Raw genomic sequence first — 15,444 nt, forward strand, 5'->3', positions numbered from 1 at the left:
CTGCTATTAAGGGGACCAAACATAATCAGGAAGCACAGGGAACATTTGCCTGAGGAGGTGGCTTTTAAGCTAAGCCTGAAGAATGAATCCGTGTTGTCCAGGTGATGGAGTGTATGTGTGTGTGTGTCTGTGTGTGTGAGGTGGGGCATGTGTTGGGCATTGATAAGAGTGAGAGAGAGTAGAGAAAGATCACATCAGGATGTCAGAAGAGCAAGTAGCAGGGTAACAGCACACAGCAAAGCTCCAAGGAGCTGACGGATTAGTGTGGCTGATCATGAAGGAGTAAGGGGAGAAGTGGCCTGATGCTAGAGAGGCAAGCAGAGCCAGGTCATAGAGGGCATTGAAGTTGAACCTGAAAGCAACAGGAAACCATTGCAGGTCTTACCCAGGGCCATGATATAGTCTTAGGTACGTTTTGCAAATTACTTTGGCTGCTGTGGAGAGAGTGAGAAGACTGGAATGGATGTGGAGAAACTAGTTATGAAACTCTTAAAGTAGCCCAAATTAAGAGAAGATGGATGGTGGTTATTCTGGTTTGGATGAGGTTCTTGCCATTGTTGGGAAGATAGATTAAAATTGGACACAGAGAATAAGACAGGCAAGGATGCCAAGTATCACCTCTCTCCTTCCCCCAGGTTTCTGACACAAAGTAAATGGTGTGCTGCATCCTTAGATGTGCATGCTGAAAGAGAAGCCAATCTGGGGACAAAATCAAGAGTTCTGTCTGGGCCAGTACTCAATGTGAGATTCATTGAGCCACCAAGGTGGCAATTTCCACAGCATAATCTTTACAATTTATTGTCTTAAACAGAAACAAAGATAATGGAGAAATGAGGAAAACTTGACTGTAGAATAGTTAAGTTTGGTTTGTCTTTGCCAAATGATGAAATAGTTATAAGGATAGTATACCTGGCCTGAGTAAGCGCTATTTGATGGTAATGCATAGTAATCAAGTAAAATAAGAGAAACGAAGCTAGAAATGAGAACAAAATATCAATGACAAACTAAAATTAGTTCCTAGATGAGAGGGCTGCATTATGACTTGCCAATTGGAAGGAACAAGGTCATAGCACATTATGCAAACAATAGAAACAATACAGTAAAATGTTTGGCAGTATTACAAAATATTTTACTGGGAAGGATTCACGTAAGGGAAACCAACTAAAAGATAAGAATCAGAATTCATCAGTGTCTCAAAAAGAGGTCATGCAATGAAAGTTTTGCAAATTTTTTTTACATTGATGTTGTTAGCCTCATCCCCTCATTTTCTATGTGCTAATATAATTTACGTATTTTATAGACAATTTTTTAATTAATTACAACAAAAGTGCAATTTATAATGAACAATATTTCTTTCATACTTTTCCAAGTATTGAACCTTAAGATAAATCTTGGGTGTCAGCTGGCTGGCTTTAGAATCTTAGATATTTGGACTGTAAACATCACGAAGGCAAATAGATAGAACATACTCTAGTACCTATAGAGCCCTTCTCCTGGATCCTGAAGCTGGTCTGGCTGGTCAAAGGCAAAAATAATTTCAAGATCAGAGAAATTTGATGGGAAGGGGAGGTAAAAACAGCTGGAGAACAAAATTACACCTGTCCCGCCGACATGGATCCCATGCTAGCCAATCTGAAATCCTCACCTAAGAATCCCCCTCTCAATATGATAGAAAAAATCACAAGCTCAATAGCAGAAAACTTATGTTGTGACTTTGGCCCTTTTACTAGCTAAGTGTGTGGCTTTGGTCAAGTTCTTTAACATTTCAGAAACTCGGTGTAATGAAGGAATGTCATAAGATGACCTCTACATTCTCTTACAAGTTCAAACATCAGTTAATCTAAAGAGAAACACTAGAGCATAAGAATTACCCTACAACATGAACTATTTTAAAGAAATAACTTCAGATGCATTAATATTCAAGGATTTCTGAGATCTTAGCGACACCACTCAACACTTTGCTCAGCTCTATCCTGTCTTGGCTTCTTGATACCACCTTCTTAATGAGATCTGCCCTGACCATTCTTTTTAAAGTTGTAATCTTTCCCCACCTGGCACTCCCAATCTCTCCTTTCCTCACTCTGTTTTCCTTCATAACACATTACACATTGTAACCTACTAAATCACTTATTTATTATGCTTTTGTCTACCTGCCTATCCCTACTACCAAAAATAGTTCCACTTGTACAGATATTTTAGCTTGTTTTGCTCATGGATATATACCACACACCTAGAAAAGCATGTGACATATAAAGGGTGCTCAATTAATATGGTTGAATGAATGAATGAATTTCTACTACAAATTTAAAATAAAATATTCCCTTACTTATGTTATAATTGTAAAATCAGCTCTAACTAACTGTGCATTCATCTATTAGCACAACATTTCTTATGTATGGAAGTATATTTTAAGTATAACCTTTTCAAAAAATAAGTGAGTGAACATTAACTCGTTGAACTGATTTGACCTTGTTCCCAGGAGAGAGTTCACTTGAGTGTAGGCAAGTTCAAAGTCTATGAATCATAAAGCAGTTAAAAAAATTAAAAAGGAAATGATGTTTTTTTATGAGCTCTGCAAATTCAAAAACCATGTAGGGTAATGTTATTTTTATGAGAGGAATTCCTCAGTGCTGTTATCTAAGGGCAAAAGGTTTGGTTATCAAGTAAAAGAATTATGAAATAGATATATGCTAAGATTGTTCCAACCAAATAGTATTCAATGTCAAAGGAATTTCCCTTTGGGAATCACCTTCAGAACAAATTTACTAAGCACACAAGAAAATTGGGCTCCTTACTTTATAGCTATATTTCATTTTTCATTGAAACTTCTCTTAAGTAAATCACTCAATAGTTTATTAACAATAACATTGACAACATCAACACAAGTGAGCATTAACAATTTACACACCCAGGTACTAAATTAATTGATGTGCATTCACTGCCTTGTTGTACATATGAGAAATTTTAGTTGCAGGGAGAATAAATTGTTTCATGTCACCAGAACTTAAACTCAATCTGATGCCAAAGCCCATTTTCTTAATTACAATGCTGGGTTGTCCTTGTTTCTAAAACTTAAATTTATCAGTAAAAGGCAAAATTTGCTACTGTTGAGGACATTCAAATCATATATCTGTAGACTCTGAGGACAAATAAAAAAAAGTTCAAACTATTTCTTGGCAGGAATCATTGAAATTGATATATAGCTGCCTTTGGCATTTACTTTGAAAAGGATAGTGATCATTTTAGATGCATATGTTCAGTTTGTTTGTAAAAACAAAAACAAAACAATTGCCTATACCCTAAAAATTATTCTAATAGTTTTCACCCCTGAAAACACATACATAGAGATCTTAAGGGGCTTTGCACCTGTTCACCTTCATGTCATCAGCATCAAGCAAAGTACTTGCCACATAGCGCTCAAAAAATTTTTAAGTAAAGCAAAAAAGAATCAAGAAAAAATAATTCCCCCAGATTAAGTACATCTTTGTTTGTATATACTTTAAAATGTCAAATAATGCTGTTAATGGAAATTTCTCTAAGTCCATCAAGAGAGAAATTTAGCACATCCTACCTATGCTGCACTTTGTATAATGCACAAAACAGAGACAAGATTTCTACCCCACAGAACTTAAATTCTTCAGGGAAATGACGATTAAATTTCTGAAATTTTCAGAAATATGAGAAATTATTGAAGAAATACAAAATATTGGGAATTCTCAACATTCCTTGTCTTAGCCAGTTAATTTTGGCCTTCTCTAAATGCGACTGCTTGCTCCTTAATAAGCAGCAAACCCCACTGACAGACGGATAACCAGGACCCTTGGAAATCCCTTATCCTCATCTCCATATTTTATAACACATTTCATTTTATTTTTTCATTATAAAATAAGATATTTTTAATATAGGACATTTGTCAAATAACCAAAAGTTTAAAGTAAAAAAAACTCAAACCTAACTTCTATCACTAAAAAATGTAATCACTCTTAACGTTTTGCTATATTTATGTTTAGTATTACAGCAACTAATTAGCTTTACATAGTTAATATGTTGCCATAATTTTCCCCTACCCTTTTTACTTTGCATATTAACATAAGTATTTTCAGACTCTTTGCAAATACTTTATATTACTACTTTATTTAACAGAATATATTGTAATTTACTCAGCCATACATGTGTGGTTAAGTATTCAGGTCATTTTTCATTTTTTACTGTTATAAAAAAAACAGCAATGAACATCTTTGCCTGATATTTTTTTCTGCACTTTGGATTATTTCCTTAGGATAGATTTCCTAAAATTAAATTAATGAGTCAAATGTACTTAAGGTGTATAGTGCCACATTGTTTCCTTATTCGTTTTAACAATTTTCAACTCCCACCCATTTTACTTCACCTTTGTGAACACTTGATAGTCTCATGTTTCAAAATACCTTTACTATTTTAACTTGCATTTCTTTGTAGTTGGTGGAAATAGTATGTCCTCCTTTTCTTACCAGTGTACTATTTCCTTTTTTGTGTGAATTGTCTATTTGTGTCTTTTGCTCAGTTCTATTTAGGTCTTTAAATTTTTTTCCTATCCATTTATATGAGCTTGTTATAGATTAAGAATATTAATCTATTGCTATATTTGCAGTGAATAGCTCTTTGGTTTGGTGTTGCCTTTAAACTTGAATTTATTCAAGATGATTTTTGTTTTTTTTTGTAGCTTTATTTAAAACAATAACTTATAATTATTTCCATTATATTATAATATCATTATTTCCTTTCAATATCCACCACTAGTCCTTTCTAATCATTACCCATTTACTCTCAAGTTCTTAATTGTTATTCATGTCTTTGTATTCCATTGAGCACGTTTATTAGGATATCTGGGTAATAATACTTTAAACATTATACCAAACATTTTTCAAATCTTATCTCATTTACATCTTACAAAAGCCCTAGGTGGATACTGTTACTGTCTCCACTTGAATGATTCAGAAATGAAGGTTTTAGAGAGGATGAAAAACTTGTCCAAAGCCATGCAGCTGATAAGTGATGAAATTGGAATTCAAACCCTCCTGAGCTGCCATTTCATTCTCATTTTCCCCTTGATCTTATGCCTTCATCCTCTCTCCCCTTAATTCTGTCAGTAATTTCTAAAAAAAAATCTACTTGTGCTATTATAATAGATATAATTGATTTTAATAGAGGGCAGTAACTTAATTCACAAGGAGGATTATCTAATGGAGTTTTATTTATGTTTTTTTTTTTTGACACAAGGAATTCTTGCTCTAGATAATGGAGTTTTTTGTTTTTGTTTTTGTTTTTTTGAGACAGAGTCTCGCTTTGTTGCCCAGGCTAGAGTGAGTGCCATGGCATCAGCCTAGCTCACAGCAACCTCAAACTCCTGGGCTCAAGCAATCCTCCTGCCTCAGCCTCCCGAGTAGCTGGGACTACAGGCATGCACCACCATGCCCGGCTAATTTTTTCTATATATATTACTTGGCCAATTAATTTGTTTCTATTTATAGTAGAGATGGGGTCTCGCTCTTGCTCAGGGTAGTTTTGAACTCCTGACATTGAGCAATCCGCCCGCCTCGGCCTCCCAGAGAGCTAGGATTACAGGCGTGAGCCACCGCGCCGGGCCTTAGATAATGGAGTTTTAAAGATGGTTCTAGAAGCTCATAGAGGAGATGGCCTGTGGCAATGGAACTTTCAAAGCACACTAATGATAACTCAGTTAACCTGCTAGTCTGATTTCTACAAAGCTATCTCTGTCATAGTCTCAGCATTTAATATTGCAATAAGTATTTATTGAATCATTACTTTGTGTAAGTCACTGTCCTGTTAGAATATAAAAAGAAGTTCATGATCACATAAAACATTAATAATAAATACCAAATGAGAGGTGCAGATAGTGAGAAGGAGAATTGCAGAGGGGTAAAAAAAATACTTCTGGCTAGAGTAGTCAGGGAAAGGTCCACAGAGGAGTAAAATTCAGGTTTCCATCTGCATTTGACTTGTCTCATGACTAAGTTACTAAGTCACTTAATTAAAATTAAGAGAATTTATTATCATCACCACCATTTCAAACAAGTGGGGGCTGTTGCAGAATTGGCTAAATGATGGCAAGATAAACAACCTCTTTGGAAATGATCATATTTACTTTGAGAATCTAGATTTTTTTTCAATGCAGGTGTACATAGAAACTACCTGATGTAATCCAACATGAGTTCAAATATAGTCATTCAATATCCTCTGTCATTAAGACAGTCACGTGTCTTTCATATATAAAAGTCAATTACACATAAATGGGTGGAGAGTATGTGGAGCCCTTATTATTGTTAACACAACTGAGTCATTTGGATTGTTCTTTGGACTGGGATTCTGTTATATTCCTCCTCAGCTGAGTTCATTGAGTTCAACTGAGTTCATCAAGGCAAATTTTCACTCCTTCCTTCAGTAGGTTGAACTTTGATTCACACTTAGGTTGGTAAATAGAGGAGCTAGGAAAAATAGAAGAAATGAATTATTAGAGAGAGTAGGAAAACAAACACACAAGATTTACAGAAAAGGGGTAAAAATCTTAGGAGAAGGTGAAAAGCATTTTCATTTCTGTGAATTTGTTGTTAATAAATATTTATAATAAAAGTTGAGCTAAGACATGGCTATTTATCTCAATATACGACCCAGACAGCCTGTACATTTTCCACAGTTCATTTGTAGTCAAAGCTTGTTCTTTTTCTGATGAATTTTTTAAAGAGATGAGGTCTTGCTATGCTGCCCAGGCTGCCCTGGAACTCCTGGGCTCAAAGGACCCTCCTGTCTCAGCCTCTCAAGTAGATGGTATTATAGGTATGGACCACTTCACCCAGCTAATTTTGGGGGTGTTTTTAGATGGGATAAATCTTGTTGATTGATAGAATACATGTAATAGATTTTCTATTTGACAGAATTTAAAAGTTCAGAAAATTCCTCATTTAAGAAATAAAAACATTAACAATAGATTTACAGAAATTAAAAGGCAAAATATTGGAATTAATATTTATTTTGTGCATTGGTGAAGAGGCCATAAGATAAAGAAAACTAATGAGAGTAGCCAGAACATTCATGAACCTTCCTCCTCCAATGCACTGGGAGAAACTCACTCTTTATGGGACTTCTATATGGTAAATACTCTTTACATTTAAGATTGAATTGTTTGGTAGAGGTTGGCACATAGTTTTGTTTGAGGTGGGTAGAAAGGTGTGTTTCAGTAAAGTGTTACTTAGGAAGGCAAACAGTTTCAAAGAAAATAGGACAACTAGCTTTATAATACCATGTTTCCCTGAAAATAAGACCTACCCATAAAATAAGCCCTAGCAAGATTTCTAAGCATTTGCACAATATAAGCCCTACCCTAAAAATAAGACCTAGCGATGGGCGCGGCTACGCAGCGTATCTGCACAACCCATGCATTTTGTTGCGGAGCGGTAAAGAAGATGAGCAGCCCTTCTCATCTGTCCCATGAGAGCTCTATTGCTTTACATGAGAGATTGGGGCCAATGGTTCTAAAGGAAATAGAGTCACAGGAAATTCAGGATGGAATTTGGGTTTTGGAGAGTTATGATGATGTTCCAGAAGAAGACGACTTAACTATATTTGAATAAATGTAGATTGTTGTACCATACTTAAAAAAAATAACACATCCCCTGAAAATAAGCCCTCGGGTGTCTTCTTGAGGAAAAATAAATATAAGACCCTGTTTTATATAAGACCTTGTTATATATTTTTGGGGAAAGACGGTAGTATGTATGGAATCTCTGGATCTATTGGAAAAGCAGTCTGCTAACTGCTATACAAACAAACAAATAAAACACATGATCCCCTGTCACAATGATCCTAGGGTCTCTTTGGGGCAGCAGAAATTCTACAAATAAAATAATCTACACTTTCCTGGAAGGCAGCATATAATGTTTAAATCATAGATCACACAATTTAGCACAATGTTTGGCATATGGCAGGCACTCAGCAAATGTTTGTTAAATAAATATTGTTTGTAACATTAACTGAACTGAATCCTAGATTTATGGAGAAAAATCTCAATAAGCATAAGTTCAAATAATCAGAAAATTTTAAGCAGTATAGAAAATAAGAACAAGGTTCTCTTAGAAACAAAAACCTTTATATAATTTTAAACGTGGCTCACACTTTGCTGGGTCAACCTGCTTACTGTTATTTTCATCCACTCACTTAACACTTACTTATTGAGGATTTCCTATGTGCCAGCACTGTTTCTAGGTGTTGTGCACAGAATGGGATGGACATTTGAGTAAGAAATGGAAAAAAAAAAATGAGGAAATGAGTCATGCTGAACAGCTCATTTAATGAAAAAGAGTTTCAGGCTGAGGTGACCAGTAAGGGCAAATGACTTGAGGTGGGAGCTGGCTTGGATGTGTAAAGAGCAGAATGAAAGGTAGTGAGGCTGGAACAGAAGTAATGAGGTAAAAAGTAATAGGAGGTGAAGTCAGAGGTGAAGGAGGCCAGATCATGGAGGGATGTAAGGGTCACGGAAGGACTTTAGATACTACTCTGACTGGGAGAAACCATTGCATAGTTACCTGATTTTACTTGGTTTACCCTGAGGAAGATCCTGGGGGGGAGGGGATCAGGTGGTGGAGCAAAGGAGCTATTAGAGAGGGGTAAAAGTAGAAGCAGAGAGACCAGTTATGAAGTTATGGTAATATATTCTTGGTGACACATGCTAGGAGAAATGGCAACAGGAGTGTGAAATGGAATTGTATTTATTCATTTTCTTTCCTATTTATGTACTTGGCTTGCTTTTTTTCCTATGACTATTGAAAGTCTGGGAATCTTTCTATGTCTTAAAGCAGTGCTCAAAAACTTGTAAAACATGTCCGTGAATAGATGTAGCCACCTACATATATGCTGAAGAATGCCAAGGAAGAGCAAAAATAGATTGAAGAGGGGTATTATTACTAATATAAAGCAATTTTTGAATGTTTAGGGTGTTTCAGGCACTGTACAAGCTTTTAAAATAAATCACTTAATCTTTCGACAACACTATAAGGTACCATTGTTATCTACTCTTTACCGAAGAGATAACTGAGAGAAAAATTAGCTAACATGTTCAAACTTACATGTAATAAAACAGCAGAGATGGTGTCTGAATCTAAGTTTTTCTACCTCTGAAGCCCAAATTGCCCACATTGTTTAATGGAGCCAGATACTAAAGAAGAAAAGTCTGGTAAATTGATTTAGTTTCAAGATTTAAGTGTCAAAAGGCACAGAGTGAAAGAAAAGAGCAAATCTCTGAGAGGTACAGGGAGCTTGACCAAAAAGAAGTGACCATGTGTATGCTGAGAGCTAGGGAGATGGTATAGAGAAGTGAGGAGGTTGAAGATGGATTAGAGGGAAATAATGAATTGCATACAGGTCCTTAAATCTAAGAGGAAACTCTTAGATATGATATAGTCAGTGGCATGGAGTCATTGCAGTTTTTCTAAGACGGAGTCATATGAAGAAAACAACATTTCATGGGGCTTGAAAAGGCAGCTGTGTGACTTTGGGAAAATAATGTAAACCTCAGTTTCTTTCACTAAAAATAGGAGTAACAATAATAGTAAGCATTTGCTAGGGTTCTTGTGAGGATTAAATGAGTTAATCTCTTTGACCTGGTTGGAACAGTTCCTGGTACATGACCAGTGCTTACTAAATGTTAGTCGTTATTGCTATTATATTTTATCATCATTATATATTATTATTCTCACAGGCATGTATAGAACAGATTGTAACAGAGATGCAAACCTTTAGTGTTGGGAGATCACAGACAAGTTGGAGAAATGACTACATAAGGGTGGAGGACAAGAAGGTGCAGATTGTGGGGAAGCACATTTCAAAAAGAAAAAATAGCTGCTCGAATCAAGTGGTGTGAGTGCTGACTTGGAGTGCTGGTTGGGTTTCATAGGAAATTAATGACGCTCAAGGAGAAACAGCCAAGTCCAGCTTGGTGGGAGTGGTAGGCAATAGTGCAAGACAGGTGTCTTTAAATAAGTCAAGCACTGTGGCTTGGCAGTAGTAATAGCTGGTCAGTTTTAGGTCATCATATTTTGTATTCGTATTTTCATGTCAGTGAAGCAAAGAAACTCATAATAATAGAATGTTTGAGTCTTACTAAAACATCTCTGGGCTATTCTGACCCTTAATTTATATATGTTCTAGATAGAGATCTTCACTTGAGCTCAAGACTATAGAAAGAGTATAATCAGCATAATAGTATTATATAATACTTTTTTATATCCTGCAATATTTTAAGGAGGATTTAAGGCCATTCATGGGGATGGATAAAATATAAGATCACATAAACTAAAGGAGAGAGAACAAAGTCAAACGAAAGTGGAAACAGAGATCAGAGGCATGAATAAGATTAAAAATATATGTGATAAAGATGAAAGTTTATACATTTGCACTTGGTGGACCACAGGGTTGGTTGGTGCTAAGACATTAAGCAGTGAACCAACTTTGTACACATGTGTATCCAGTTAGAACATAGAGAAAAATTAGTGGACTGTTGGAAAGTCTAATTAACAATTTGTATAGAAATAAAAAACTTGATTGTATGTCCAACAAAAAATAAATCAAGGTAAAGAAAATTTGGAGTAAAGAATGGAAAGAATATTATGGCTTTGAAGTATAAGATATGTAAAGAAAGGGGAAATAGCCTTAAATCATACAGTGAAAAGTAAAGGGATAGTCTCTTTCTAAATTTTCACAGCAAGCTGAGAGGCAACCTGTGTAAGTCAGAGAATGCAGTCTAGAGGTTACTGAAATAGCTATTTCCCCTATCCTTATAGGAAGAAATCTTACGTGTTAGCGCTACTTTACAAATTTGAATTGTGAAGATTGCATTTACTTTTCGCAAGAAAAAATGTTAAATTATTGCAGTGAATATGAAAAGAAATTACAACTGAAGGAATATGCTAAAAACATGCTATGTTTGTTTTAATGATCGAATTAAAATGCAAGAATTTTGAAATGCCTTGAGAAAAACATGAGCACTAAGCCGACGTTTAAAAGTTTAAAATATTATACAGTTTAAAATACTAGCCGGGCGCAGTGGCTCACACCTGTAGTCTCAGCTACTGGAGAGGCTGAGGTGGGAGGATGGCCTTGAGCCCAGGAACCGAAGGCTGAGTGAGCTTTAATCACACCACTGCTCTCCAGCCTGGGCAAAAAAGCAAGACCCACCACCTGTAAATAAATAAATAACCATTTCTACCCTGAAATCCTGTCTCTATATATTCAGAAATCTTCCTTTTTCTTTTCATTTATCATCAAATAAAGATGAATAGATATACCTCAGAAACTGTTAAACATACCAAATAAAGACTCTGGCAGAAAAATTTCTCCCGGCGTTTTCAAAGGTGCTGATGATGATAGGAAGGGAAATTTACCGAATGGTCGAGGTCGGAGGTTGTTTTATTAATTGTATTAAATGCGATGCCAGAGAAAAGTTTCCCTTAACTATTCCAGACCCAGCAATCCAACTGTACATTTACACACACACACACACACACACACACACACACACACACAGCCTCTTATAGATTCGGACACTTGTGCAGACATGTGAGAAGCGTCTTTATCAGTGTGCACGTCCCCGATGATTCAGCTGATGTGTGTTCCCCTGCTTGCCCTTTGCAGAGCGGCAATAGGAAGCCTGGACTTTCCTCGTGAATATCCACGTGTTTCGCAACTTCCCGGGCAATCCGCCTTCAATAAAGCCGGTGTGGGGGCAATCGTGTGGGCGGGCTGATTGGCCCGGCAGGACAGCGCCAGGGTGCGGGCTGCGCGCATCGCCGCCTTGTCTGCCGGCTGCAGGAAGCCCGGGCGCATTCGAGCAGCTGCTCCTCCGAGCTCTTAGCCGCTGAGGCCGCTGTTCGCATCCGCCACGCCTTCCCACGAAAGTCTAAATTCTCTTTTTCCCCAAACCCACGCGGTTGTGGACGTTCCGAGGTGAAGCCCGACGGTGGGGGCACGCGAAGCTGGGAACCAGACGGGGCAGCTCCCCAGAAGGGTGGGGCCAGCCAGTTTCCCGAGCGTGGTCCCCACGGGAGAAAGTCTTCTGTGGGGGGGCGGGCGGGGGGCATGGGGAGCGGGAAGAGTCTCCTCCGCAAGTTCTTGGGGACATAGCAGAGTGAGACCCGGAGTTGCTAGGGGAGCTCCTGGGGCATCCCCCAACCCGTAGTGTTCAGCGCTAGGCAAGGGCGTTGCGGCACGCGGGCTGGAGCGCGGGCGGGGACCGGGTCTCGGGGCCCGCGCGCGGCTGGAGGAGGCAGCGTGGCCCGCGGCCAGGGGGACCGGGCTGCAGGGCAGCGCGCAGAGCAGGACGCGCGGCCGCCGCTCCGACTCCGCCCGCGCCGAGAGGTCGGAGGCCCCGCGCTCGGAATGGCCCGCATGCGGGCGGCCGCCCCGCCTCGGGGCCCTCCGGCCTGGGAGGAGGAGTAGAGGTCACTCTCACCCCGGCTCCTGCAGGTCCTGCATTCCGCTAATGGGCTCGGATTTCTCTTTAGGTCGCGATGGATGCTGAAGAGGACAGCAAAATGAGAGCCGGGAAAAAATACATCTTGGAGCCGGACAAGAAAAGGTGGGCCGTTTGTTTCACTTTCATTCATAGTTTACGAAGCTGACAGATTTGGGCAATTTGTTTCTAGTATCCAGCTGTAAAATGATTGAAGTGTGGTGGTTGCTATTTTTATGTTAAAGTAACTCAAGCTACCCTTTGGAAGCAGTTCCTCTGTGCAGAGCAGAAGTTCTTTGGCTGAGCCCAGCGAAAGCATTCTCCCACGGACTTTTTTTTTTTTGCGTGGGGCAGGGGGGAAGGAGGGTTGTTTTCTCTCTTCTTTTATTGATACATAATATTTTATATGTTTATGAAATGGGGTATATGTGCTTTTTAGTTGCATAGAATGTATAATGATGAAGTCAGGGTATTTGGGGTATTTATCATGTCCATGTGTTGGTAACATTTCAAGTTCTCTCAGGCCTGAACCCATATTCTGCCTATGCTCTGCGGTCTAGTGTCGTGCTTCTGGTGAACAGCTACATAAACATTGCATGTTTGTGGTTTGGCAGACGAGTCAGAAGACCCAAACCACATTTAGGTTGTTTCGTTTTAACTAGCAATGAATATCTACGTATATAATTGGTAACATAACCACATACAGAAAATAATTATTTTAAGCACATTTTGATCACAGTGCTCTGCCTATACAAGGACATTTTAAACTTCGCATAATAGGGTCATTGTTAGTAGTTATTTGTAATGTAAATTGTAAGATAAATTTGTAAATATATTAGTATTATTAGAAACCAAGCTTTTCAGTGTAAGAGGAAAAAATGCAAATGTGGAAATCAAATAAGTTTTTAAAAAATAATGTTAAAATTTAATTAGACACTTCAATATGAACTCGATTTTTTTTAATAGTTAATTTTCAGTTCTCTGAAAGGGGCAGTAGCAATGAGTACTCTTAGTGCCAGGTCTTGGTTTCTTTCTTTTTTTTTTTTTTATTATTTCAAGAAAATATGAAAGTATGAATATTTTGGTTACATTTTATATCTTTGCCTCTCCCTAGCAAGAGATAGAGGTATGCCCTTCCCCTCCACAATGCTCACCACATCCCTAAGATATGGAGTCTACCTCCTCCCCACCCCAGAATCCCTGGTGAACACCACCACCCTTTGAGCACCATAGTGTTAATCAGTCAGTACTAAGTTGATGGCGAGTACATGTGGAGCCCATTTTTCTGATCTTGTGTTACCTCACTTTGGATAATGGGCTTAAGCTTAATCCAGAATAGTATAAATGATGGTAGCTCACTGTCATTTCTTAGAATTGAGTAATATTCCATTGTGAACATATACCAAATTTTAATAATCCACTCATGAATTGATGGGCACTTGGGTTGTTTCCATGTCCTTGCAATAGTGAATTGTGCTGCTGTAAACACATTCAGGTGCAAATGTCTTTATAATAGAATGTTTTGTGCTCTTTTGGGTAGATGCCTAACAATGCTATTGCTGAGTCAAATGGTATTTCTATTTCTAGCTGTTTGAGGTATCTCCAAATTCTTTTCCACAAAGGTTGCACTAATTTTCAGTCCCACCAGCAGTGTAAGAGTGTTCCTATCCATATCCTTGCCAGCATTTGTTGTTTTGGGATTTCTTAATACAGGCCAATCTCACTGGGATTAGGTGATATCTCATTGTGGTTTTGATTTGCAATTCTCTAATGATTAGAGATGTTGAGCATTTTTTTATATGTTTGCAAGCCATCATTCTGTCTTCTTTGGAAAAGTTTCTGTTCATTTCCGTTGCCCATTTCTTGATAGGGTTGTTTGATTTTTTCTTGTTAATTCTTTTGAGTTCTATATAGATTCTTGTTATCAGATGTTTATCAGAAATGTAGAGAGAAAATATTTTCTCCCATTCTTTAGGTTGTCTATTTGCTCTAGTGATGGTTTCCTTGGCTATGCAGAAGCTTTTTAATTTGATCAGATCCCATGTATTTATTTTTATTGCTGCAGTGATTGCTTTGGGGGTCTTCTTCAAGAATTCTTTGCCTAGGCCAATGTCTGAAAGTGTTTTCCCAACATCTTCTAGAATTCTTAAGGTTTCATGCCTTAGGTTTAAGTCTGTTATCCATCTTGAGTGGAATTTTGTGAGAGGTGAGAGGTATGGATCCTGATTCATTCTTCTGCATGTAGCTATCCAGTTTTCCCAGCACCATTTATTGAAGAGAGATTCTTTTCCCCAATGTATATTTTTGTCTACTTTATCAAAGATTAGGTTACCATATGCAGATGGTTTCATCTCTTGAGTCTCAGTCCTATTCCAACAGATCTTGGTTTCTAAATACCATTTTTCCCTAAAAGGAATAAGCACCTCATAGAAAAATAGCTAATTTAAGCCAGGTCTGGGACAAGGAAAATACAAACTGAGCCTGAGCTATCTTGTAGTTCTTGAAAATAAGAAAGTAGAATTTAATGGAATAGTCAAAAATACACTGGAGTTGACTTGAAGGGGCCTCCACTGACCAAATGTGGGGCAACCTGAACATCAAAGAAAATAATAACTGTAATTGATTTTAAGATACTGAATACAATACAGTTGATGGATCCTTAATCAACTGTATCAACTTAATCAACTTAATATTCTGAGAGGATAGAAACTGAAACAGTGTGAGGTAGAGAAATAAAGGAATGTTCTTTACAGGAAAATGTTAGCTATCATTTTGGATCCTACACTGTTGTTGTTAATTCAGGCAGAGATCCTAAGTGGAATTCAGGCAGAGATCATAAGTGGATCCTCAACCATTCAGAGAAAAGTTTTATCTAAAAATTATCTCCAAAATTCTTTCTAATTGGAAAAAGGAGAATGTACTTTTCCAATGAGAAATTTTGCAGT

At 37.7% G+C, this 15,444-nt stretch overlaps 1 protein-coding gene across 2 annotated transcripts in view; it reads left to right on the plus strand.

The window, feature by feature from the left end:
• ABCB1 (ATP binding cassette subfamily B member 1) overlaps positions 1 to 15,444 on the plus strand; it is a 194,774-nt gene that overhangs the window by 91,963 nt on the left and 87,367 nt on the right. The window contains exons 1-2 of one of the 2 annotated variants that reach the window (XM_012779551.3): positions 11,762 to 11,994; positions 12,552 to 12,625. In XM_012779551.3, the coding sequence (XP_012635005.1) occupies positions 12,558 to 12,625 (68 nt within the window). In that variant the 5' untranslated portion in view covers positions 11,762 to 11,994; positions 12,552 to 12,557. Of the gene's footprint in view, positions 1 to 11,761; positions 11,995 to 12,551; positions 12,626 to 15,444 lie in introns of those variants that run through there. The other variant, XM_012779549.3, reaches the window with a different exon arrangement.

The sequence above is a fragment of the Microcebus murinus genome, chromosome 9 (assembly GCF_040939455.1).
Source record: "Microcebus murinus isolate Inina chromosome 9, M.murinus_Inina_mat1.0, whole genome shotgun sequence".
In the NCBI taxonomy this organism is placed as follows: domain Eukaryota; kingdom Metazoa; phylum Chordata; class Mammalia; order Primates; family Cheirogaleidae; genus Microcebus; species Microcebus murinus.